A 25,587-nucleotide genomic window follows, 5' to 3' on the forward strand; every position below is an offset into this window, starting at 1 on the left:
CCCTATTTAGTCTTCAAGCTGTCAAATTAAATTTGTTTTATGAGAAAAACTATGACAATTTTATTATTTTATTATAATTTAAGACATGAATTATTTTCTCTTTATTTAAAAAATCCACATCATTAAATCTTGTAGCACTTCTTTGATGGATAGTAGCAAGTTTTTCTTGTGATACATACTTAGAGGATGCAGGGTGATGACTCCTTCTGTTATACTGTCTATAGTCCACAGAAAACTTAAGGCATGTTTTCTCTAAAGAATACTTTTAAATGATCAGAGAAAAGCCTAAGGTTTGAAGTTTATGTAAAGCCTTACTGCAACCTTCACTTCCCTCTTCGTAACAAAATTCCAACAACGCATTTATTAAAAAAATCGCAGAATAATTTTTATTTATAATGAAGTTATTCTTTCTAGACTTTAAATCCTATGTTCACTCTTATAACAGAGAATCATTTAAATAACACCACCAAAATGAATGAAGACCAAACAATCGATTAATTGATATTATTATATCAATTTCTTTGAAAAGTCATCATGATATCCAGTTAGTTTTGCAACACGGTCCATTTTCCAGTGAAATTCTCAACAGACTGCTAAGAATTAGTCCTTCACTGACAGTGTGTTCTAAGGTGTGGCAGATGTGGCTCTCTTAATTGCTTCAGAAGTTAAACAAGTGATCTGCGGAAGAGGCTGACTTCATAGGTGACCCATCCACAAATGGATAACATGCCTTTCAGCTCCTTTGGTTTTTATAATAATCCCTTTGGAAAATTAATTATTTGATGATTGTTCCCTTAGAATTCTACTTTAAGCAGGAGGAATCACTGCCTATACAGTTTGTGCCAACGTCCTTGACTTTCTCATTTCCACTGTTTTGTTTATCAGATCATATAGTGATGGTAGCCTTATTTTATCCATATTTTTGCTGTAAACATTGAGAAATATACCAAGGACAACTAACAAACCAGACCACACGTACCTAAGAAGAGAAAGAAGGAAAAAAATATTAATATCAAGGTAACAATTTATTGTTAACCACAGGACTTGGTGATAAGTTCACAATAATTCTGCAATAAAATAAAATGTTGCTATTGGAGGCCTACAATAGCATTAAAATAAAAAACAGTATTTTTAGATCAGATTAGATAGAATTCCATCTCATTTATATTAAGTATATTCAGAGAGACTTTATAAAATACTAAATGTAGTTCATTTGAACTTTGAAGATAACAGCAAATTCAAGTCCACGTCCTAATCAACAGTCTAAGAATGTACTTAAAGCACTGAGTACATTCTGCCAATGGCCATCTTGGGAATTCAGTTTGGCAGTCCAACTGTTTATCCCAGTTGGGTAGCACATAATGAGATAAAAAGGGGCACATCCTGAGAAAGCTGGGGAACTGGCATAGATTGCTGTAGTATATACCTAGCATATGGGGAAAGAGAAACTAATTTATAGAAAACAATACACTGACTGAAATTTATCTTGTGGTTATCTTTAAGCTTACACATTCATTATTTCTAAGTTTGAATCTTCTCAATAACTAAGCAGCATAAATTTAAATGATACTGATTTCAAATGCATACTAGACGGTCGAGAAAACAGTAACTGCTTTACAAGAAGCCATATACTAAATAAACTTACAGAATAATTCTCTACCTCAAATCCTTTGTGGGAGAGGGGGACAAATAACTTTAAAAACCATATATATGGTTTCATATGTATGTGTGTATGTTTCAAGGCAAGGTGGAATCCTTTAATCTCAAGACATCACTCATGTTCATTTATATTGGAAATGGGATCATAATTGCATTGGGACTCTGGTTAGGCAATTTAAGTGTACAATATGATTTCTTCAAAATAAATAGCAGAAGACATATCAATAAACTAGGGCTCTAGATGAAACTGATTTTTTATAAATAAATTAAGGCTGCTTAGGAGGAAATGTGAAACCAGGCATCTCCAAGTAGAGAAACCTGTTGAATTAAAAAGTACTTACTGAAACGTGAATGGTTTAGCAAAGAACATAAATGAAAGTACAATGGTCATGGCTTTTCTTCCTGTTGTCACTGTACGGAGAAAAAAGGTTGGTTTATAATGTGCCTACTATCTTGGTAATATCTTGGAAATCACTTTCAACAAATATTTACAGAGCCTACTATGTGCCAAGATCTACGTGACATGCCAAGAAAACGACGGAAAGCAAAAACCAAACAGAAAGTCACTGTTGCCGCTGCTATGGCATTTACAGTCTAGGAGGGGTACAGATATTAAACCATATTATAGTTAAATGTTAAAGTACAACTGTAATAAGTACTTGATAAAGGCTATGACACTAGGGAGGCAGGTCATCCTTAGAAACAGTCTGGCAGGAAAAATAGGCTTTCCCAAAGAAGGTAGGATTAGGTAGAGCAGGTGTTAGTCTTTAAAAGAAGTAAGCTAAAGCACACACTAATATCCTATCGTGGTCATCTCTGAGTAAGACCATGAATAATCTTTACAGTCTTCTTTACATGTCTGTATTAACTTTTACCTGTCTTTCAAGTACGACCTTCAAGTCTGCTGTCAGGTTTGAAACCCTCCTCCGTCCCACCCACGTAGAGGTAGGACCTTGGCATATGTCTCCATCATAGCCTTCCGTCCAACTTTGCATTATCAGTTGCTATCCTCCTCTAGATGGTGAGCTTTACTTAGTTTCTTGTCTTATTCATCCTATATCCCCGGACTCGACAGCTCCTGGCACTTACTATCCAAGGTATAAATAAATGAACTCCAAATGAAGAATCTGTTTTGGAAATGTGTCAGAGCCTGATTCCCCAAATCTATTTTTCCTTCTGTGTTAGTAAACGGACCCCTATTTTAACCCCTACTTCCTTCTGTGTTAGTAAACGGACCCCTATTATGGGCATACCTTCCAGCCTTTCCTACGGTTAGGTGTTGTCATGTGATGAGGTTTGGGTCAAAGAAAAGTGAGCAGAAGTGCTGTTTCTAGGAAGTGTACTTTCTAGGAAGATTCCATAAAGAGAAAGATGTGTCCTTCATCTTCTCCCATCCCACGGCCTGGAATGAGGAAGAAGATGGCAGAGAAGACAGAAGGAGCCTGGTTTCCTAATGAGTGTGATGCCACCACTCCAGCTCAGGAGGCAGTGTAACATGTGGGTTAAGAGCACAGGTCGGGATCCAGACTCCCTCACTTGGAATCCTGATTCTGCAACTTACTAGGCGGTTGACCACGGGGCAAGTCACTTCACGTCCCTGTGCCTCAGTTTACCCTTCGTAAAATGGAACAATAACAGTGCCTACTTTTTTATGGGATTATTGCAATATCAAAATGAATAATGTATGTAAAATGGCTCCTGGTACATAATAACGGATATGCATGCTGGCTATTTTATTACTGCTGCATTTCTTTTACACGATACAGAAATAAACCTGTCTGCACCTTTAAGACAAGGACAGCATCTCACATTTTTTATACCAACCACAGGGTTTAATCAATACATATTGATTAATATCAAACCTTTTTAAACAGTTATTATCTTATGAGCAAAACTGGAACCTGAGCTAAATATATGAATTTGCAATCTTTCTTGGTAGCATGAGATGACTTGACAGATTATGGCTATGGCTTGATCTACAATTACATGCCCTCTGTTTACCATTAGCAATGTAAACTTTAAAAAGGGAAGTTATAAATAAGTAAAAAGGGGAGTCCTATGTGAGAAATAAAGAGAAACGTTACAAAGCAAATAAACTTTTACAAAGAGAGAGGTATTTATTCCTTTGCTTAACTGACTCTGTAGTATTAGAGTAAGTATTCCCCTAAAACTATGAAATACTAAAATCAGGTAATTGACTAATGCGTGTTTGCATTATGATGTAAATCCTATGTATCTCTGATAGAAATGGTCAAGTCCAACCCAGTCTCTTCACAAGAGAGAAATGAAGCCCAGGGAAGAGGGGAGAGTTACTCTCCAGGTGATGTGTCATTACACATCAGAGCTGCGACTGGGCTCTCCTTCTCCGACATCTCAATCCAGTGCCCTTCATGACAATGCCACACTGTTTCCAATCCTGGGCTTCACTCAGGGCTCTCTCCATATGGAAGAGGCTGAGAGCATTTGTCATCTGGACCATTCACTGGGCAAATGATACAAGGTTAGCACATGGAGTCATCTGTCCTCCTCACTGGGCCTCACCTGTTGCCCCTCATCTGTTTTCCTGACTCCCTCAAAGCAAAACCAATACAACTTCCATTCCTCTAAAGTGCCAAGCAAAGTTCCTGCATAAAGCAGGTACATGATAATTATTAGGGAAAAGAAAGGATAATCTGGTTAATGCCCTAGAAAGTGTACAAATGAAAGGTCCAAAAAGCTTTGTTTAAAATATACATGCCATACTTTAAGTGCATCAAAATGGGAGTTTTTGGTTATAAATTAAAAGTACATATAAAAGCAGGATTTTTCTCTAAGGGTATTTAGCGCATCATACTTTCTAATAAAAAGTCCTTTTAATGTATTTAAAAGTTACTATTTAGATAAATGTATATATCTGATTTTAAGATTAACCCTTCAAATAAAAAATTATGAGCAAACATCTTTTTCTTTAGAATTTTAAAGAAATACCATAAGCCAAAAAATAAATTGATGAACTATAACAATTTTCTTTTTAATGCAGAGTAGATGCTGCCTGTATCTTTTGAAAAGCAGCATCAGAGAAAATTTAAATGCTTACTTCATAATCTAAGCAGGTATATCATTCCTACCTGTTACAGCAAGAAGTGCACCAAAAATTTTAATCAGAGCCAGAACAAAGGAGATTCCAAAATACCCAGTGAGGGAAAAAAGGAAAGCATAACCGTAAGTCTGAATTGGATTCTGCAACATATAAAAAAGCCTGTTAGGAAAATGCAAAACAAACCCTGAGGTATTACAAATGAAATAAAACTACAGATTTTAATCAACTTCCTGAGCAATAATAAGCCATTCAACAACGCAGTCAAGCAAAGATTCTTATTTAGTTCTGATTTAATGGAAAAACAATGATGAAATTAAAAATCCCCAACTTTTACATTATGAATCGCTTAAAAATTAACTTATAGGGTAGAGCAAGGATACAATAAATTTAAATATAAATCATTTCATTTCTGAAATAATTTCTGATCTGCATATATTATACTAAAGGAGTTATCAAATTACATAAAAAACAATCTTTTTGAACAAGAAATACAGAGGGAACTATTTAATGGAAGATGTTTATTTTTAAAAATGTGATTAGTGTTTACCTTTGAACAAAATGTTACTGCAGGGCCTAATCCACTAGTGCATGTCAATCCCAATAAAATGTACACAAAACCGATTGAATACGAATATAAAACCTATGGTAGATAAAAATAAAGTGGAAAAAAATGCTATCAAACCAAAAGCAGAAAATGAAGGATTTTCAATATATGGCTCAATTAATCTACTCAATTAAATCTGAAGAACCACCATTTTTAAGTGACATCATTGTTTCAATATGGCCTAGCTTTCTGGAGATGATGATTGATCCTCTTTATAAGTTTATGGCTTATTTTACGTACATCATAACATAGCAGGACTGATCCTTCCATGTATACAGTTACATAATATTCATTTTTTTGCCTGGCTTGATTACTGATTCAAACCACATTTGAATTTTGGGGTTCCAAAAACACACATAAACAAAACAAAAAAACCCTTTAAAGCCACTTATTAAACATCAGAACATCAAATGTTAAGTTTGTAAAGATATTAACAGATAATGAAAATAAGCAGGGACATATCTATTGGCATATCTATTGCTTGATTTCCCAGTTTTCCTACCAATCTTTCTATCCCAGTTCCTTATATTCCTCATAAGCACAATCAGCAGGGGCATCATCACACTTGTGCACCTGTGATGTGTCGGGTACTAATAATGCTAATCATGTGCTAATAATGCTCTACATAAATTATTCCACTTCTCACAACCAGCCTATGAGTTAGACACTCTTAATGATCACTCCTCTATCTGCAGATAAAGAAACTAAAACTTAGAGATAGTAAGTCATTTTGCCCCAGTAAGAGAACTCATAAAGCTAGGATATAAAAGAGGCGATCTTAGCCCAGAGTCTGTCTAAGCTCTTAACCACTGTATTATAGTAACTTTCTAGCAACTTATAGTTCCTTAATTATCTGATCTTTACCTTATCTAGGAAGAGTGGTGATGATGATCAAGAAAACTTCTGACCAAGATTAAAGACTCCTTAAAGATGCCCACTCTGCTGACAAAATAATAGGAAAGACCATTCCTATATACCCTTAATGTGGTATGCTCTCTCTGTCTAGCGAGGGGTTAGCTATGAAATTAATGTAAACATACACATGATAACTTTCCTATATAAAAATACCAACCAGGTAGAAGATATAAGGAAAGAAAGGACATTATTTGCAGTAACAACAGCAAAAAGATGAAACCCCTAACAATAACTTCAATAAGAAATATGTTGGATTTATATGAAAAAAACTTAAAAAAATCTAAGGGACATTTAAAAAAAAGCCACTTGTATAAAAGGAAAATCATGGACTTGGACTGAAAGACTCAAGTATATAGATGCCATTCTCTCTAAATTAACTTATAATTCAATTCCATACCAATCACAATTAACAATGGAATTTTCTAGTTTATTTGGAGATATGAACATCCAAGAATAACTAATGGTAGTAATATTCTGAAAAACAAAAGGAATATTGCTGGCTAGTTCTAACATATGGTAAATGTATGATAAAGCTGCTGTCATATGGTTTTGGTGCAGAAGTAAATTCAAAAGAACACAATTCTGAATTCTACATTAGAATATTATATGATAAAGAAGGCACTTAAGCTGGAAAAGTGGATTTTTCAACAAATGATACTGGGACAAGTGGATAGATAAGAAAATTTTTTAAAGTTTTGGTTGGATCAAAGATTTAATTAGGGTTGTCTGGGTGGCTCAGTCGATTAAATGTCTGCCTCTTGATTTTGGCTCAGGTCATGATCTCAGGGCTGTGAGACTGAGCCCCATGTCGGGCTCTGTGCTGGGAGTGGAGCCTGCTTAAAATTCTCTCTCCCTCTCTCCCTTTGCCACCCTCCATCTTGCTCTTAAAAAAAAAAAAAAAAGATTTAATTAAAAAGGCAATCATAAAACGCAGCATGGGTAAAATTCTTAAAAGTTGGGAAAGCCCTTTTCAATCATAATAGGTAGCCAGAACCCATGAAGGAAAAGATAAACTACATCAAAATTACAAACTTCTAAATGGAAAATAATACCAAATACAAAAGGGAAGAAAAGGGATGTAACACAGGATCTTTTTAATATGTAAAAAAAAACCCCTATAAATAAGGAAAAAAATTTATTTTTTTTAATAAGGAAAAAATTTATCAAATATTATACAATAAGCTCTTAAGAGGGGTAGTGGTATCTTTTTTAGTTCCCATAATGTTTGAATGTATTACTTTTACGAAAATGATGATGACAAACTAGTTTAAAAATGCCATGCGAGTCTTTAATACCGTAACTATTTCATTAAGTTAGCACCTCACCACTTTTGAGCCTGTTTGCTGTGAAGAAGCACTGGAGTCCTTACCATTTCCGAATTAGAAGCATTATGCAGTTTCATAGCTTTCTCTTGAACATTTCCAATGACAGCATCTGCACACAGTGCCAGGGAAATAAGGATCACACCTTCAAGAAAGCATAAGAGAAACACAACCTCCTTATTTAAATAGGTGAACGATAATCAAGATTTATCAGAGATTTTATTGGGTTAAAAAACAAAAGCAGATCTTAAATCACATTGTTTCAATAAAAATTGATGATTTTTATCGACTACCAGCTGTAATGGGCACATATGTGATGACGTTAAAAACACAAGTAACCGACACTAATCAACTACATTCAAGCTTATTGTGTTTCCCTATTAGATCAACTAATAGTTCTGCTTTTAAATTAGATGAAATGTTAGAAAGGAACACTGTATTAAGCAAATATAGAAGAAATTCTTAGGAGCTCTGTCAGGACTGGCGGTTAGTCGGTTAACTGAAAAAAACAGACAAGGAGGGAAATCATAAAAGATGTTACCTACATTATTTAAACATTTCATTTAGAACACATAAACATGCATGCAATTGCCACGGTATTTTCTCTGAGTATGTGTCCTGACTAAAATTCTGCACTTTCTCTTCTGTATAAACCATACTTGTAACACACATTGTTAATGCTTTCCCAGTTGTTTTGTTAAAAAGCACGTGGGAAACGCAGGAACTTCTCAAATAGTTGGGGTGCAGAATCCTTTCACACTTGTATGATATCCTGCTCTTTTTACAGTTGTTTCCTTCATACTTAATTCAACGGTGATTTTATTGACTAGTCAACCAAATTGTTTCAATTAACTTAACAGAAACAATTCTGTCTCCAAATTATTTTTGAACAATTTAAGTAATATTATTACATGGTTATAGTAACGGGTACAATTGGCATAAACAAACCTGGAAATCAACACTCAGGCAAATGAGCATGTCTACCTGAGAAGCAGGCTGTTCACTGCCAGTGTTTGGGACACTGGTCACTAGTCATGGTGCTTTACAGAAAGAACAAAAGGCAAACTTGGTTACGTCTGTGAGTCTGCTGGGATTTAAGGAAGTTTCCCTTTTGCATTGTTTTTTTTTAACAATGTATAAGCAATCGCAGGGAGCAGAAAAATATATGTACATGTGTGTGCACTTGAGAACTTTCAAGTTTTCATGCTTATTCTTCAATTTGCCTTCTGATCATCTAACTTTGTGGTATTACCTAATCATACATTTTTATCCACCAAACTTGATTTTGAATGCTTTTACTTATTTCAAATGCCAAATCTGTCCTTAAAACAAAAAGACAAGCTGCTCTTGAAGACCCTGAACACAATATCCTAGCTCCTAACAGGCTATTCGAAGACATTCCAGAAATGTCCTGAACAATGGCAACGGCATGAAAATACCTGAATTGCACCCTGAGGGCAATATTTAAAGGCAGACATTTATTTGAATAAGTAAATTCTGATATATTCGCTTTATACGTTCAAAGTTTTCTTTATGTCTACCTTAAGTAACTATCTTAACAGTGAATCTAATCTCCTTTAGATCATAAACTGTCACAGATCAGGGACTGTGATAACTATTCATCAGTTATTCTTAATGATGAAGTATTATTAGGTTCTAATTCTCTTACCAAATATTTCCATGGGAGTCAGACTGGGTTGACACTACATCACCACGAGAAGTTGCAGGACTACTGATACCACCTCATTCCATCATTATCGTCCCCCCGCCCCAGCACGCGCATGCGCTTTCATATCCATTATTCCATCACCTCAGTCAACCCTCCCACTGCCCTTGTGTGAGGCAAGCTACATCATTATCTCTGTTTTAAAAGGGAAGCATAAAGGGGTCTGACAATTTATCCATGGTTATAATTTTAAGTGATCTGAACAGAACTGGAAGCCATCTCTTTGACTGCAAATCCTGTGCCTTCTCTACAACTGCTTTTTCATAAGTAAAAGAGTCAATTATCTCAGTTTTCATATATAGTTTTCCTTTTAGTGTTGCTGACAGGAAGTGTTCCTGAAAAATCTAAGCCATGTCGGACACATCTATAACTATAAGCTTTCTCAGAGTAAAACTCATTGAAGTAATGATCACTTGTACTCTGAACAATCAAAATTGAAAGAGATGCAATAGGTTCCACCAGAATCTTTTGGTTGTTAAAGGGCTTGCTCCAAGAGGCTGTACTGGTTACATTCAAATCCATTAACTTAGCCTGGTTAACAAAGCTAGTAAAGAAGGTTGACCCATTGCCAGTAAGAAAAATTTTGATTCTTAGAAAGAACAAAGCTGATGTAAATGATTTTCTTCTTTATGCAACACTTTTTTTCTCATGAATAATTAAAATTTTTTCCCATTTTTTCACACTTCCTCTGAACACCTTTTTATTTATTTTCCCCTGCTGAGCATTTACTGGTATAAATGCAACCATACAAAAGCATAAGTTATGAAAAACAGTCACGGTGCGACCTCCACAGCCCAGACCCTTAAAACCCCCTCTGAGAGAGGAAAGGGAGGAAGGGAGAGTCCCAAAACTGCCTAAGAATGCTACAGCCCCTGGGCCCGTGCAGGGCTGGTCCGGCTGGGGTGGGAGAAATCGCGTGCCATCAGTAGTCAGTGGAAAGCTCACACAGCTGGCCCGTGGAGTCCAGGTCAATGGTGAAGTCCAGGTCATGATTATTCTTGGCACTGGGCCGCATGCCAATGGTGCCAAAGATCTCCTCACCGGTCTTCACTGTCAGGTAGTCTTCCATGTAGAACACTGCCTGCTTGCAGCATACATATGGGGACTCGGGGCTGGTGAAGCCCATCTTGCAGCGGCGAGGGAACTTGATGTTGATGTAAGCCACCGGGCATTCCACTTCACTTGCAGGCAGAAGGGAGAGTTGAAAGTCAGGTCTTCTATCTTGACAGTGTAGATGTCCACCTCCTTTATGAGGCAGGCCTTGGTGACCAGCTGCGTGGGGTCCACCACATCTACCAGGGGCTCCTTGATGGCCACACCTTTGATGCAAGACATGTCAAAGCCATATACATTCTCCCACCAGTGGCTCTTGTCTTTGTATTGCCGGTCTTCAATGGCTGTCATGTGTAGCGTGGCTCAGTCTGGAAAGATTAGGCCATCAGGTGCCAGCCACTTGTCTGGGGCATAGGGCACCACGTTGAGCACTGATCCATAAAAGAGGCAATGGGCCGTTCACTCACTGATAATGACGTCCACCTTCTCCACCGAAGTGCTATTTCCTCCACCTTCCCCTTGATGACAGTCACAATGTGGTCTAACTTGTTGGCTTTGACAATCTTCACCATATAATCAGAGATACTGGAACACTCAATCCCAAAGACCTTGTGGGCTCCAGCCTTGGGAGCAAACTTAGAGGATCCCTGTGCCTGAGCCTACACCCAGCACCACTTTGTCCTTAAAGAGGTGCCAGTTGTGAAACAGAGTTTTGGTACATGAGGGTGTGCACCTCATCTTTCAATATCTCTTCCTGAATGCCGAAGTGAGCACAGGAATCAAAGTAGTAATCTCTGGAAGTCATGTCCTCAGCATTGGGCTTCTCGCTGCTTCCTGCCTGTTACAGGAGACCTCCATGATGCAGTTTGCGGCCTTGGGTGCCACCATCTTCATCCGTACCTACTCCTCCTCTCGCCACAAAGAGGCCCCTCCCAATACCTAGGTATTTTAAATACTGTTTCTGTCAGGCTAGGAGATGGGATGATAATAAGCTTATGAATAAAACTCAGTAGTATAAGAATGGTAATACTGTATATATAATAATTTCTCTTCAAGGTCTTTAGAATAAAAACAATATTCTAACACCTTTATGCTATTTAGTTTTAAATATACTATAATACCTATTTTGCCTGTGAAAAATCTAAATTTTATTTATAAAATTCCACCTGGCACACTATGAGGTGACTTCATGGTGGAAAGTTCAAGCACTTTAAGGTTCTAACCATACTTAGAGCACACAGTTCAATATTAACATACAGCATACCTTTCCCTCTTTAGCTAAAACAATGACAAGTAAATGTACAATTTCAATTAAAAAAAAAAAGAATAAAAACAGTTACTAATGTGATTCTTCTATAACTCATGTGTAAACTTCCAACTCAGCCCATGAGAAATTGCTCTATCATGTACTCGATCACAGAAGATTTTGACTGGCCAAACAGCCTCTTGTTAGGTCAAAATACAAGAGCACTAAAAATAACTGTTACACTTCCAGGACTGTAATATTTTTACTGTATCTTACATGGAAAGTCTGAAAGCTTTATGTTAGATATGAAAATCACAGATGTCACACCATCATTTGAAATCCTTATGAAATTGTAAAAGTTCTTACTCTTAAACCAAAATGCCTGCAAAATCCAGGAGTACAAATAATTTCCTTACCTGTCAGGTTGAAATTTGGTGCAATCGTGCTGTCAGCTAGGGTGAACCATATCAGACCAAGGCTCATACACACTGCAGCTGACACATCTGCAATGTTATAACGCTTCCCTGTGTAAAATAAATGTAAGCCAACCTCATTATGCAAATGCCCACTTGGCACAGTTTTAGATCTATGTGTCTAACCAAGTAGAGCAGGATCTGCTTTTTATATCCAAAGTCAAAAATATATGAAGAATGTTTAGATCAACGCCTGAGATAGTCACAGAAGGGCTTCTGAGAATTAAATGACCAATGAGCACCAACATGTCCTCATAAGTCAGATATGAGATCCTACTTTATATGTTATGGTATTGAGTAAATATGAACATTTAAAGTTTGTGGACATGAGTGCCTCCTTTACTTCATATATAATAGAAGGTATGAATTTTCTTATAGCTTATACATTTAAAAGTAACCAGAGCAATTATTCAGGTTATATAACCGTTTAAGTTTACAATGACCATAATCAGATAAGTTCTAGGTTGGTGAGAATTAACCTGTTATGGTATATCCACATTATTTAAATTTTATTTAAAAATTATGTAGTATAACTTTTTCATAAGGATCACTAAGGAAATATTATACATGCATGTGGTTTTTAATAAGGATTGGTGTCAATGCTTTTTCTTGCAAGAACAGCCACCCTGATATTATATGTGATATAGCCAACAGACACGTTCATTACAGAGGGCCTCTGTGGGAAGGCATCCAATGTAAAAAAAATGAAGTTAGGCTGTTTAAGAACTTTAGTGATACAGGGGCCCTTAATTATCAAAACAAGTATTTCTCATGACAGTGACATGAACAACAAAAACTTGTTCTACTTGCTATTAGTTTCCTCTTTACTCCTATTTCCACATAGCTTGTAACTTAGTTGGGGCTCTAGGAAGCCAATAAGCCCGCAGAGTTGGTAAAAAAAGCAGTTCTGCTCAGGTTAAGCTTACTTCGTTGAGCGAATTGTCCATTTGTATAATGGAGGTAGAGGGGGGTGCCCTGAGGAGCAGAAGAGTGAAAGAATTGAAAAAAGGGAGTTTCCAGGTATTTCTGAGTTATGCCTTCAATACTTGAATGCAGTATTTCTGGAAATGTGATAGATTCCAGATTAAAAGAAAAAAAAATAATAAAACAAAATACTATTTTTATTTTTCTTGAGTCTGAATTACTGATTTCGAATACTAGGAGATATCACAGAAGTATCAGTGTTTTTATAATACCTTATTTTTTTTTAAAGATTTATTTATTTTTTGACAGAGAGAGAGGGAACACAAGCCGGAGGAGTGGGAGAGGGAGAAGCAGGCTTCCCGCAGAGCAGGGAGCCCATGCGGGGCTCGATCCCAGGACCCCAGGACCCCAGGACCACGACCCAAGCCGAAGGCAGATGCCTAACGACTGAGCCACCCAGGCGCCCCTATAATACCTTATTTTATAAGATGTCACTCAGAATTGTTCCAATATCGAGAATGTTTATTGAAAATATTAATTGGAGTTTAATGTTTTTCCTAATGCTAGATGCCATAACATATCCTATTAGTTTCAAACAGTATGAAAATATATCATTACTATACCTTGAATAAAAACTCCTCCTAGCATAACAGGAATCAATTTGCAGCACTTGAAGATGACTTGGGTAGGATAATTCAGGTAGCCCAAGGAAGTATTTGATAACCCCATAGTACCCACAGTTAGAAAAGCTATTATCATGTAGGTTTTTCCTGGTATTCTGTAAAAGACAATTTTTAAAATCTTCATTTCGGGACCCAATTCATACTACTGTAAGATAATGTGTTTACAATGTGTAAATGTCTAATTTCTGTTGAATATTTCTAGCAATATTGGTGAAATAGCAGTATTTTTAAAAGTTATCACACTTTACTTGTATAAAACAATGTTGGTAAAAACAACAATTTACCCTTATTTAATCAATCACAAGTAAGAACTCGAACTGTGTGAAAAAAATGGTGTACCAGAGTTACACAGATTCGCCCTGATGGTATTAAAAAAAAAATGTTGGTAAGAGGTTTTTTTAACAGCCGTTCCATATCTATATATATATAGATATCTATATATCTATATATCCATATCTATATCTATATCTATATATATAAACTATCTTGACTAAATTTAGAAAAAAAGAGCTGAGTTTTAAACAATATTGACCTCCACAACGGTAAACAGCCCCTAACTAATTTTCAACTTCTAAATTGTTGTTGTTTCCTAATGTTCCCATCTAGCATTAGGAAAAATATATTCAGCCCTTCTGCTAAAATAACCTGAGCAGAATATCTCCAGATATTCTGGAGTGGTGGCTTAAAACTCTAAACATGATTTTTATTACCACAATGTCCACTCTAACTCTGTATTCCATAAGATGTTACAATAATCAACTTCAAGATGAACAATCTGATTCTCTCCTCGGGATCCCAAATCACTGCTTTGGGTTCTGTCTGAATTTCCTAAGGGGGTTTTTAATTTGGCAGCTTCAGAATTTTGTGCTATTATTGCGAGCATATGCTCACTTTGACTAGATATTTAATGGTCTAAAATAATCTTGTACACTGGGGTGACTAACACATGAAGTACTATTCACATAATCAGATTATGCTGCATACTTAGAAGTAGCTTCCATTTTGGGATTTATGTTCCATTTAAATCAAGACAACAAAATTCCTCCACATTTTTTATTTGGCTAGATATAAGGCAAAATAATTTACTGGAAAAGTCAATTAAAATCTATCTTTTCCACTTATATTTCAATTTCGAGGCCTTTCCTACTTAACTACTAATACAGTTGTCAACATTTAAAGTCCATGTGGAAATAACTCGGCATGCACGTATGCATCAGTGTACACAGACACTGATTTGTATGCTGTCTGTGGGGTTTAATCCTCAGTGAGGTATCATCAGGGAAGGACAGCACTACTCCTCCAAGTAACGACAGAAGTCACAGTGGTCAAATTTCCTCAGACATAAATTGCAAATAGTGGCCCGAAAATAATTTTTTTTCTGCCTCGAGTCAGAAAAAATCACAAGGATGGTGATTACAGAAGTAACATAACATAGGTAGAAAAGCAGCCTAAAACTCAGGAGGCCTGTATTCAGAGGGTCACAACTCTGAGAGCTACTTGCCGTACAGACTCACGAAAACCCCAGCCCTCCTCGAGGTGTGTTTGCCCACTGGTGAGACCAGGAGGTTAGATTCATCATCTTCCTCCTGGGTGCCGCTGTGGCTGTTTTATTTAATATCCCAATTTCTCATGCCTTTAGGCGGTGGTGGGGGGGTGGGGGGTGGACTGTGACTTTCATTGGCTCCTTCGAAACCAATTTGACAGATCTCCTTTATTAAAACCTCATGCAAAGTAATAATAAAGTTACAAGATAACTTTGATGAAAAATAACAAGTAGTGTATTTAGGGTGTTACAGCTTACAATAGCCTCCCCGCACATTACCACATTTGATCCTCAAATGTCAGAGAACTTAAGCAACTCCCTTGAGGTCTTAAGAGAGCTAATTAGAGGCCATGCCAAGACTCAAATACATGTTTTCTGACTCCTCTACTCTTTCAAGTATGCAGTATTCATATAAATATAGGAAGAAAGAAGAAAAAGAAAAAAAAAAACAACTAAGCAAAGAGTTTGGCTACCTAAAGGTCTGAAGAGCAGCACCACTTAAATAAATTCAGAAATATGTGATTGAGCATATTTTCACTGTAACATACCTTTAAAAGCTTCTTCTAAAAATGTTTTTAATGTGCCTTGGAAGCGAAAAGGTTTTAATTCATAATTATATTTATTATACGTCTGTAAATTCTTCTATATGCCTTCATTTATGTTTAAATCAAACACAAATTATTTTATCTTTAAAACTGTTATAGTCATTTGGGTTAAGGGTTGGGATAAACATGGCTGGAGGCTCACTCCCTATTTCATTTGGGTAGATGAGAGAGAGGTATATCTTTTTTTTCTAAATAGGCTCCATGCCCATTGTGGAACCCAATGCAGAGCTTGAACTCAGAACCCTGAGATCAAGACCTGAGCCGAGATCAAGAGTCGGACGCTTAACTGACTCAGGCACCAAGGCACCCCGGAGGTGTATCTTTTTTAAAGGAGGTGTATCTTTGTGTCACTTTCCATTTTATAAAGATAGCATTAGATTCTTTTACTTTGGAAATAGACATCCAGCAGTTTGCAACTGGTAATGAATCATTATGCTTTCTTACACATTAGTCTTGACAGATATATTTACTTTCTATTTTATCACCTCTATGGCTGAGTACTGCACCTATATGAAAATAATACAGACACTAACTCAGATTCAAACACATTTTTACTATCACTGCTATAATAATTTATTGGCAATAAAGAGAGGTTGAGAAGCAAAATTAGAACTATGAAGGAATACTGGTATGATAGACTTAAATACTTAAAATTTTATAGTTACCTTCAGACAAATATCAAAAACATTTTTTGTAAGAAAAATGGTAGCTGTGAATATTTATTTTTACTGAAAGACTAACCATTTCTATCATTGAAGACAGGCTCTCAGTATTATAGTTCCTTGCTGCATTTAAACTGCCCAGTGTATACATGAAATATTCACATCTTAGAGTCTGATATGACAGGATAACCACACTTACATTTACCAAGAAGTTACAATTTCCTAACCTTCTCCTGTTTATAATCAGGTTTTTACTGCATATTGTTCTGTATACCATTAAAAATATTTCGCGATATTTCTCAAATCTAGATGGTCAATGCAAAATGTTATTGTCAAACAAACTCCTCTGATTCTGATGAAAAGGCATGCTACGAAATTTCTGAGGTTTAAACATGCAGTCTCAGCAACTGCACATTATAAAGAAGACAATGTTAAATAGAATGTATCCCACAAAACATTAACTGTGCATTTTAAAAACCACTGTAAAAGTGGCATTGACTATTCACCACTTTGCTCTTTCTTAGCACTGTAAATCTTCCAGTAATCGTACCCATTTCAGTTCAATTTATAAAAACACGTATGTACATCTGAATACTTTCTCCTGTTTCAAGATACATTTACTGTAAGTTGAGCCCAAACTACATTTTTCTGATAACATTACACTAAAAGAGAGACCACTTTCTTCAGTGTACAACTGAACTAAATTTAATATTTTTTTGTAAGTTGGTTATACTGATAAAAAATCTGGGGTATTAGATATGTTTTAGTAATTGCAAATGTATATATTTCATGTATGATATACTCCATATTCCCAAAGAACAAAACAAATTTAACTACTACTAATGAACTTAACTGTCAAAAAAATAAAAACAAACCACATACCTTCTCCTTTTGTCCTGAATAAGCTGAAGTTCTATTAGGCCAAATATGGAGTAAAATGCAAACTGTACTAAAGTAAGGTACCAGCCATAGGACTTAAAACCCTCCATTGAAAATATTAATTCCTGTCAAAAGATACATGAATACTGTTAAGTTCTGGGGCAGACCAATTTCCTCACAATAAATTCCTATAAACACAACATTTTAAAAAGAACCCAAGCCTCACCCCCAGCAACAAAAAATAAAAAGCAAAATAAACACCCAAATCACAAGGCTTCTCAGAGGTAAAATTAGAGAAGTTCAGAAGGCCATTCCAAAGGACTCTAGATATTCAGGTGAGAAAAGCAAAGGGAGGGAGGGATAACTATGAAGCAATGTTATCCTAGGCTTTTCTTTTTAAAAAAAAAAGATTGCCAAAATTAAGAATTGCCCCAACAATGGGCAAGATAGTTGGGTCAAGGACTCATTTACTGTATAACAAATATATTTCATTAGAAGTCTATTATCTCAGGCTTGTTTTTCTATAGGAATTTTATCAGTTCAAACCAGTAATGTGATTTTTTGGAATATTTGTGCCACAGATTATATAAAATTTCTCCTTGTAAAGGAAATGGTTACTTTGTCGAAACATGTTATCTTATGAAGTAATATCTACGTTAATTGTTAATAAGCCATTAACAAGTCAGTAAGAGGTATTCCAATACCTGGCTTAATCGATTAATCACTCCCCTCCCCCAACCATAGACTCTGAACTAGATTTTGTACATTTTTAGGATACTGTGTAATTCCCCAAATTTAGGTTTCATATTCAAGTAAGTCTGAAAGATATTTAGTATTTTTCTGGCATATGAATTATAAAATATGAAAATAGCTTTATTAAGTATGTTAGCATTCAGATAGATTTCACTATACTGTATCTATACAGCTAACTTCATTATAAAACCCCAAGCATTTTCTTTGGACTATTTTAATATGCTATTATATGTAAGAGTTAGTAGCAATGTCAGTTTTCATAAAGTAAAAGTAATTATTAATCTTAAAAGCTTTGCATGTTATAAATTAAAATCTCTGATGATTAATCAAACAGAAAAAGAATAATAAAATTTGTAAATTTCTAATTCATTTTCCTTTTTTGCAATGGCTAACTCTGCTCCCAAATTATTTAACAATGGTGTTTTGAAAAAGAAAAAAAAAAATGTTTCTCAACAAGAAACTGAAACCTGTATTTGATAAAATTTACTGTTTTTCATCATTCTTCATTGTGATATCTTGAGTTTTTGTATCATCCTCTGGTGGGGAAATTAGTTTTTATAAATATTAAGATTTTTAATTCATATTTTTGTTTTACACTAATACTGCTCATAGCATTTTTACAAGCTAAGGAATAGCCAATTCTACCATTTTCTTCATTTATACTTCCTTTTATCTTCCATCTCTATAGGACAATGGGAAAGAGTACAATAATTTTTAAGATCATTCTAACTGATTAATACTAAACAACAGCAGACATATTAACTGTTTCAACAAAACACATCCATTTCCATTTCTTGAATTATAAAAGGTTTTCTCACATTAGAAAGCTGCATAAAAAGGAAAGTTGGTAATGGCTGAAAATACTAATGAACCAACAATTAAGAATAGTAGTCCCCATTCAAACATTGTTTACACTAGCCTGGCTCTTCACCCATCAAGCCCATGTCCCCAAAGGTCAGGAATTTGCTGCTAGTCAAAGGTAATACAACAATCCCATAACATAATACAAACCGAAGACAATTCGTGGCAATGTCAGAAATGTTTTGCACCGGCAAAAATCACAGAAAAATAAGGTTCTGACAAAATTAGATTTGAAGAGGAAGCCAAAAAGAATGAGAACACAACAGGTGCTTCATAAAAAGAACAATTCAGATAGTACACGATTAAAGAGAAACTCCTGGAAACACTATAAAGCATCCTCATATACTTTGCAAAAATGACCTTTTATTATTGAGCTCCAAGAATCAACAATGGACTAGATTATGGCTTTTGTGTTATCATTCAATTTTATTGGAGAATTACGTTCCAAAATACCACTGAATACTTGAATCACTCTCTTTTAGAAACACATGGGTGCAATTACTTTAACGTATTTCAAATTTTTTCATAATTTTAATTTTTTAAGTTTGTCTCTGCTCCCTTCCCCCCATCTGAAATATTTAACTGTGAAATTTTGATCCCTGCTAAAAGTAGCAGACTATCTTTTAAGAATCCTTTTCTATATTAAAAAACTCAAAAATGTGGGGCGCCTGGGTGGCTCAGTTGGTTAAGCGACTGCCTTTGGCTCAGGTCATGATCCTGGAGTCCCTGGATCGAGTCCTGCATCGGGCTCCCTGCTCGGCAGGGAGTCTGCTTCTCCCTCTGACCCTCCCGACCCTCCCCCCTCTCATGTGCTCTCTCTGTCTCTCTCTCTCAAATAAATAAATAAAAATCTTTAAAAAAAAACAAACTCAAAAACGTGAATAAAGTGGCATCCTATAAAGAAAAATATCTTGGACAAAACTATTAGTAATGCCCATATTGACCGCAACTGTTATAATTAGCATCTTGTAAATAAGTAACTATTTTTTACCTGTAAATATCCATAAATTAGGTAAAATACAAAAACTCCAGCAACACATATGAAAAACTGAGTAAGTTTGTTAAATCTGCTGAGATTTATGCCAAGTACTACGATGTCATCTATTGACTTGATGTGTGGTGACATTGTCTGTGTTTTGGGAGGGACAGTGATAGAAATATATTTCCTGGAGTGGTTGAACTTGAGATCCATTGTTCTTGTTTTGCTGCATTCAGTGCTTCTATAATTATCTTTGTTGGTTTCCTCTCCTTTGTTCAGTGTTTCTTTTGCTTGCTGAGGCAAGTCCTAAAGAAGGAAATAAGCAATTAAAGCAAAAACATTTGGATCATAAGATACTATGCTCCAAATATTTCACATCACGCTTTAAAAATTACACAGGTAAATCTCATTCTCTCTGGGTATTAATATATTAATTCCTCTATACAAGCTTCCAAGCAACCAAAAACAATGTCTACTCTCCAATTTATCTTCTCCTGATAAAGACCATACATCGCTAAATATATGCTATTCTCATTTCCACAGCAAAAATCAAAAGCTAACTTGGTGTTTCTTTTTTTTTTTAACTTAGTGTTTATTTCATCAAAGAAGTAAATATGCTTTTATTATGGTTTTATATGTATTAAGGAAATAATTTGTAAAGCCCATGATAGTTTATGAGTGACATCTTAACATTAAAGTTAGTCTTTGCAGAAAAGAGCTGATGCTCCTTTAAGTACTAAGTCAACTGTAAAATGTATTTGTTAATGATGTTTTAAAAGTAAACTCAAACAACTTTACGTTATTTTAAAAAGCTAGATTTATCAGAGACAACAGAAAGGATAATATGCCTTAGCAAGAGCATTTCTTAGGTTAGGTTAAAAGAAAATGTTTTCTTCCTTTGGAGAAAATCATTTTAATTTAAAAAGTCTTTGGGGAGTTGTTGTTCAATGAATATTAAGTTACAGTTATATAAGATGAGTAAGTTCTAGAGACCTGCTATAGGACATAGTGCCTACAGTTAACAACACAGGGGTGTGCACTTAAAAATCTGTTAAGAGGGTAGATACCGTGGTAAACATTCTTCACCACACATACACACACACAAAGGGGCAAACATGGAAGCTTCTGGAGGTGACAAATGTGTATTACCTTGATCGTTATGGTGATGGTATTACAGGTATATGCACGTGTCCAGACTAATTAAATTGTGTATGTTAAACGTGCAGTTTTTTGTGTGTGTAACAATTATACCTCAATATAGCTGTTTTATAAAAAAGAAGTAAAGACGCTTCTGGGACTATAGAAAGTTGGAAAACATAATTTTTTGTTAGTCTGTGAAAAAAAAAATCATGAGGGCTCCAGAGATGACTGTCAATTTCCCTTTGGATTTATATAAACCAAAGAATGAGTTCCATGTAGAGGTTGAAGAGAGAATGAAGAATTATGACAATTAAAGAACAACCTGATGATGAAAAAATTATCTTCCTAGAAAAAACTCACTGTCTGTCACAATCCAATGAGAACTAAAATTTAGAATAGTTGAGGAAAGAGGATAGATAAGGATAACTTTGACAGATTTGGAAATCTCTTTAAAAGAAACTGTCACGATGGTTTAAAATGGCAAGAATTAGAGTCACTTCTTCATGATCACTTCTCCTTTGCTAATTACAGAGATAGGTCATCTTCAGTAATTTAAATTGGGATCAAGGTTTGGAATATAACTTGTAACTAACAATACTCAGGCATCAAATAACATTTATTTTACAGGGCACCTGCCAAATTTCTAAATAGAAAAAGCATAATTTTAAAAAGTTTTACTGTATTTTTCCTTTACCTGTTTCTTCTTCTTTATATATTGTTCTTCCTTCCCACACTGTTTCAATCAGTCATCTCTGAGTTAAGACTTTTTAAGTCATCTTGCAGGATACCCTTGAGATTTGACTTTCTTTACAAACCATGCTTTAAATGATCTTGAATGTAGAAGAAACAAAAACCTGAGTAACTACTTTCCATGTGTGTAGGCATGGATACAAAGTACCATTCAAATATATCTGGCCCCACCTAAGCTTCTCCTCCCTCCACCTCTTTCAATCAAGCCCTGAACTGCCCACAAGGAACTATTATTTCATTCCTGAAATATACTATGTTCTTTCAGCCCGATGTCTTTTTTCTCTAGGTCAGCATTTGAAATAAGCTTTAGTGTTCCTTCCTTTGGAATACCCTCCCTAATTCCCTCAGTTGGGAGAGAAGAGAAATGGAAAGGCAAGACTCAAATCTTGTCTCTGCATTCTTGATATCTGGTATACTCTGCACCCAAACACTCAGATGAACCAAATAAATGGGCCCTTCCCCTGGATGCCCTCAAAACCCCACCTTGCAATCACTTACTGTCTACCTGAACACAATTTTTCAAATGCACTGTGGTGTTGGCAAACTTTGTGAGCAAAACTAAAAATTGTATAGAAAACAGAGGTTAGGGGAAATGTGCAAATAATGTTTATATATTTACACAGAGAGAATAAATAAAACTTCTAGAGGACCTCTCTCCTGCTTTTATTAGTATCAAAAATTTCTCCCCCACCCATCTTCTGCTGGAGGTGTTTGTAACTTAGCAAAATGGCTGGCATACTGTACTGACTCAATAAAATTATAGCTACCATTATGAGAAGCCTTTCCCCAGGCTTTGGATTTTGACAGATCTGAGTTCAAGATCCAGCTTTGATACTGATTAGCTGAAAAGCCTTGAGCAAATTACTTAACCCTTCTGAACTTTAGGTTGTACATCTTTAAAAGGGGGGTAAAAAAATGTGCCTGTGATAGAATTTTTGTTACGACTAAATGAAATAAATTTAAAAGTGCCTAGCATATAGTAAGACAGATCACAAATGTTAGCTGTCATTCAACTCTTTAGAACTATTGCTAGTATGATATGGTCTGCTGACACAGATTCCTCACCCTTTTGATGTGCAGCTAGAAATATGAATCTGGATTTCCAACCCAGACTTCTCTTCTGGAATCCAGATCTCTATTTCCAAATGCTTTTTTGAAAGCATTTCTACTCATGAGTTCCACTGGCACCTCATTTTAAGTGTCCAGAGTAGAACTCATTATGTTCCCCTCCAAACAAACCTGCTCTTCCTATATTCCCAATCTCACTTACTGGTATGAAGCCAAAAATCTGGTATTTATTAGACTCTTTCCTTTTCCTCACATTCTATATTTTGCCAAGGTTCCTGTTGAATCTACATCCATAAATGCACCAAGAATCTGTTTCTGACTCTACCATTAGCAGCTGTTTTCTCTTGCCTAGATTACTAGATTAGCCTGTTTATAATCTCTTCTTCCCTTTCTGATCCCTCTTTCACACTACTCAGTATGAATGCTCATAATGCTGCACCTCTGATTAAGGTCCTATAAATTACAAGCTGGTTGATTCTCTGGACTCTTATAGCACTTTATAAATACTTTTACAGATACCTAAATCATAACGGCCTTTTTGTTTTTGTGTCTGCTTCTCTCACAAACTTATGATACCCTTTAAGGGAAGAGACAATACCATCTGCATTATATTTTCGCACATAGCAGAAGTGTAACATATGAAATGAAGGACTCCATTGCACTTTAGTAAGCACCATTTAGTCAATAGAATCCTGCTCCTTTCCGACAATTTGCTGCTTTTAACACACCTATTGGCAATCTTAGGAGCCGCAGATCTGTGCCAGACAAGTAGAGTTAAATCCCTCCAGCACTGTCACTTCTTGGACATCTGTGCCAAAATACTGACATCTCCACTGAAATTTCCCACAAAGCATCTGAAATGAACATGGAAATAAATTCACTTCCTTTGCTTACTTGAGGTACCAGCACCAGAAAATCTGCCCTGCAAGGCCTTGCATTTAGAAAGCACTTTTCTTAATCAGAACATCACTGGTCAGATCATGTGACTGATGAAGATACTGTAAACTCTGATACCCAGTAACTGTGATCCTTAATGTTTGCCATACGCCTTCCATTTCAGACATTAATGATGGATATTAATCATCATCTAAAGAAACTAGGCCAATGTCCTTCTGGTGCAGGAAAAATAAAATCAAGCATAAAAACTGTTTTAAAATTAAATGATCAACATTTTGCTTTGCTTTAGAAATTCACAGTAACCCTTGAAACTAAGAACAAAAAACCCACAGGTGTGAATCACTGCCTAAGGCCTCTTCCTGAAGTCAACACAGATATGTTATGTTACTTGGGGGTACAAAAAACTGTTAAAACGGAATAAAAAGGTAGCATTTCTAGAGCATACTGATATTTAAAAATTATAAATAACTGGTGATAACACTGATTTACAATGACCTACTTAAGTCAAAATTATTTCAGTTAATGTCTTAATCTAGTTTTTTCCAACCCTTAGAAGAAACGTCTCCCATAAAAAAGGGTAGAATATGAGGAAATTATGTCATTACAGTGTAAGTAACCAGAACAAACTTGATTCTGTATTTTGTCACACTCAATGTTACAAATAAAATAATCTTGCCACTATATATAAATTAAGTGGACTCTAAATAGTAATTGAGTGACCTATGGGTTATGATTATAAAACGAAAAAAAATACTGTCTCATTTCTTTGTACACACTTCAGATTACACTAAGTTCAAGAAACAGTGCGCTAATTTTTGATGCTTACTCTACTTTTTCCAAGGGATAAATCTAAACTTAGGATTTGACATATATTTAGAAATGAAGTACAAATAACACTTATCTAAATTATTTTCAAATGCTGCTGTATCTCTCTCTTCCACGTCCCAAACTATCCCAACTTGGGAAAGCGTTAATCCAAAAACCAATTCTCAACATCTGAGGTCCTATCATAGAAGAAACGCATATACCCAACACTAAAAAACTCTCCGTTAGCACACCAAAGCATTCCACCTTCTTTCAGTAATTCTTTAAAAGAAAAATAAGGTGGAGAAAATTAAGCTGCAAAGACTGGAGAACCTGCATAACTTCTAGTGGAAGTTTATCACATAAATTTAATAACCTGGCAAGAACAATCACCTTGCACTACAAATTAAATGGACAGCAGAGTACCCTAAGTACCCTATCTAACACAGAACCCGGAAATAGCTCTTAACTAAGACGCAGCCCTGGGAACCCAGGGGACTGACAGTTCTCCGGAGGCCCCTTACCATAAGCCTAAAAGGCCCTCCTGGAAGTGGCCTCATGTCTCAGAGTCCACAGACGGGGACGTGAGGGAGTTCTAGCCAGCCGCAGGGCGGACAGGGGGCGAGGAGGAGCAGATACTCCTCCCTAGAAACCGTGCCGGCAGGTTTCCGTTCTTTAAAAAAGGAAGTCACCCGGGCCCTCCATCCCGACCGAAAATAAACTGTGTCAAGATTCTCTGGGGAGAGGGAGGTCTGGGTCCCAAACACGGCGAAGGGCCGGGGAGACACGTCCACTTCAGAGCCGGTATGTCACCTAAAAGGGTGAGCCCAGCCCGAGTGGCGCCAGCCAGACAGAGCGTCTCCCCCTCCCCAGGTCCGTCGCCATCACCTCCTTCTTCTCCTCTCCGTCTACTCCTGCACTTTCCACAGCCGTCGCCGCCTCCTCGCAAGGTGCTCGCATCG

At 36.0% G+C, this 25,587-nt stretch overlaps 1 protein-coding gene and 1 pseudogene across 4 annotated transcripts; both read right to left on the minus strand.

The window, feature by feature from the left end:
• Positions 1-316: 316 nt before the first annotated feature.
• Positions 317-25,587, minus strand: SLC35B3 (solute carrier family 35 member B3). Of its 4 annotated transcripts, none has more exons than XM_021697200.2 (11): positions 25,514-25,584; positions 21,801-21,936; positions 19,979-20,272; positions 17,377-17,498; positions 13,625-13,779; positions 12,021-12,128; positions 7,627-7,724; positions 5,286-5,378; positions 4,767-4,878; positions 2,001-2,070; positions 317-979 (listed from the first exon to the last, which is right to left on the minus strand). In XM_021697200.2, exons 3-11 carry the CDS (start codon positions 20,177-20,179, stop codon positions 829-831), a joined length of 1,110 nt encoding a protein of 369 aa, XP_021552875.1. In that variant the 5' UTR covers positions 20,180-20,272; positions 21,801-21,936; positions 25,514-25,584; the 3' UTR covers positions 317-828. The 4 variants fall into 4 exon arrangements, with proteins under 4 accessions (XP_021552875.1, XP_021552877.1, XP_021552876.1 ...); XM_021697202.1 differs by lacking the exon at positions 25,514-25,584 and adding an exon at positions 25,150-25,238; XM_021697201.1 differs by lacking the exon at positions 25,514-25,584 and adding an exon at positions 23,653-23,750.
• Positions 10,228-11,246, minus strand: LOC110586889 (annotated as a pseudogene).

The sequence above is a fragment of the Neomonachus schauinslandi genome, chromosome 8 (assembly GCF_002201575.2).
Source record: "Neomonachus schauinslandi chromosome 8, ASM220157v2, whole genome shotgun sequence".
In the NCBI taxonomy this organism is placed as follows: Eukaryota; Metazoa; Chordata; class Mammalia; order Carnivora; family Phocidae; genus Neomonachus; species Neomonachus schauinslandi.

Bases quoted from the DNA above. Each gene is read 5' to 3' on its own strand.
- SLC35B3 (XM_021697199.1), bottom strand. From the start codon at position 25,585: ATGCGAGCACCTTGCGAGGAGGCGGCGACGGCTGTGGAAAGTGCAGGA. The intron at 5,379-7,626 runs GTAAGGACTCCA...TATCTACCATAG, and splicing joins ATGCTTCTAATTCGGAAATG to GTTTTATATTCGTATTCAAT. The intron at 4,879-5,285 runs GTAAACACTAAT...TATATGTTGCAG, and splicing joins CAGTAACATTTTGTTCAAAG to AATCCAATTCAGACTTACGG.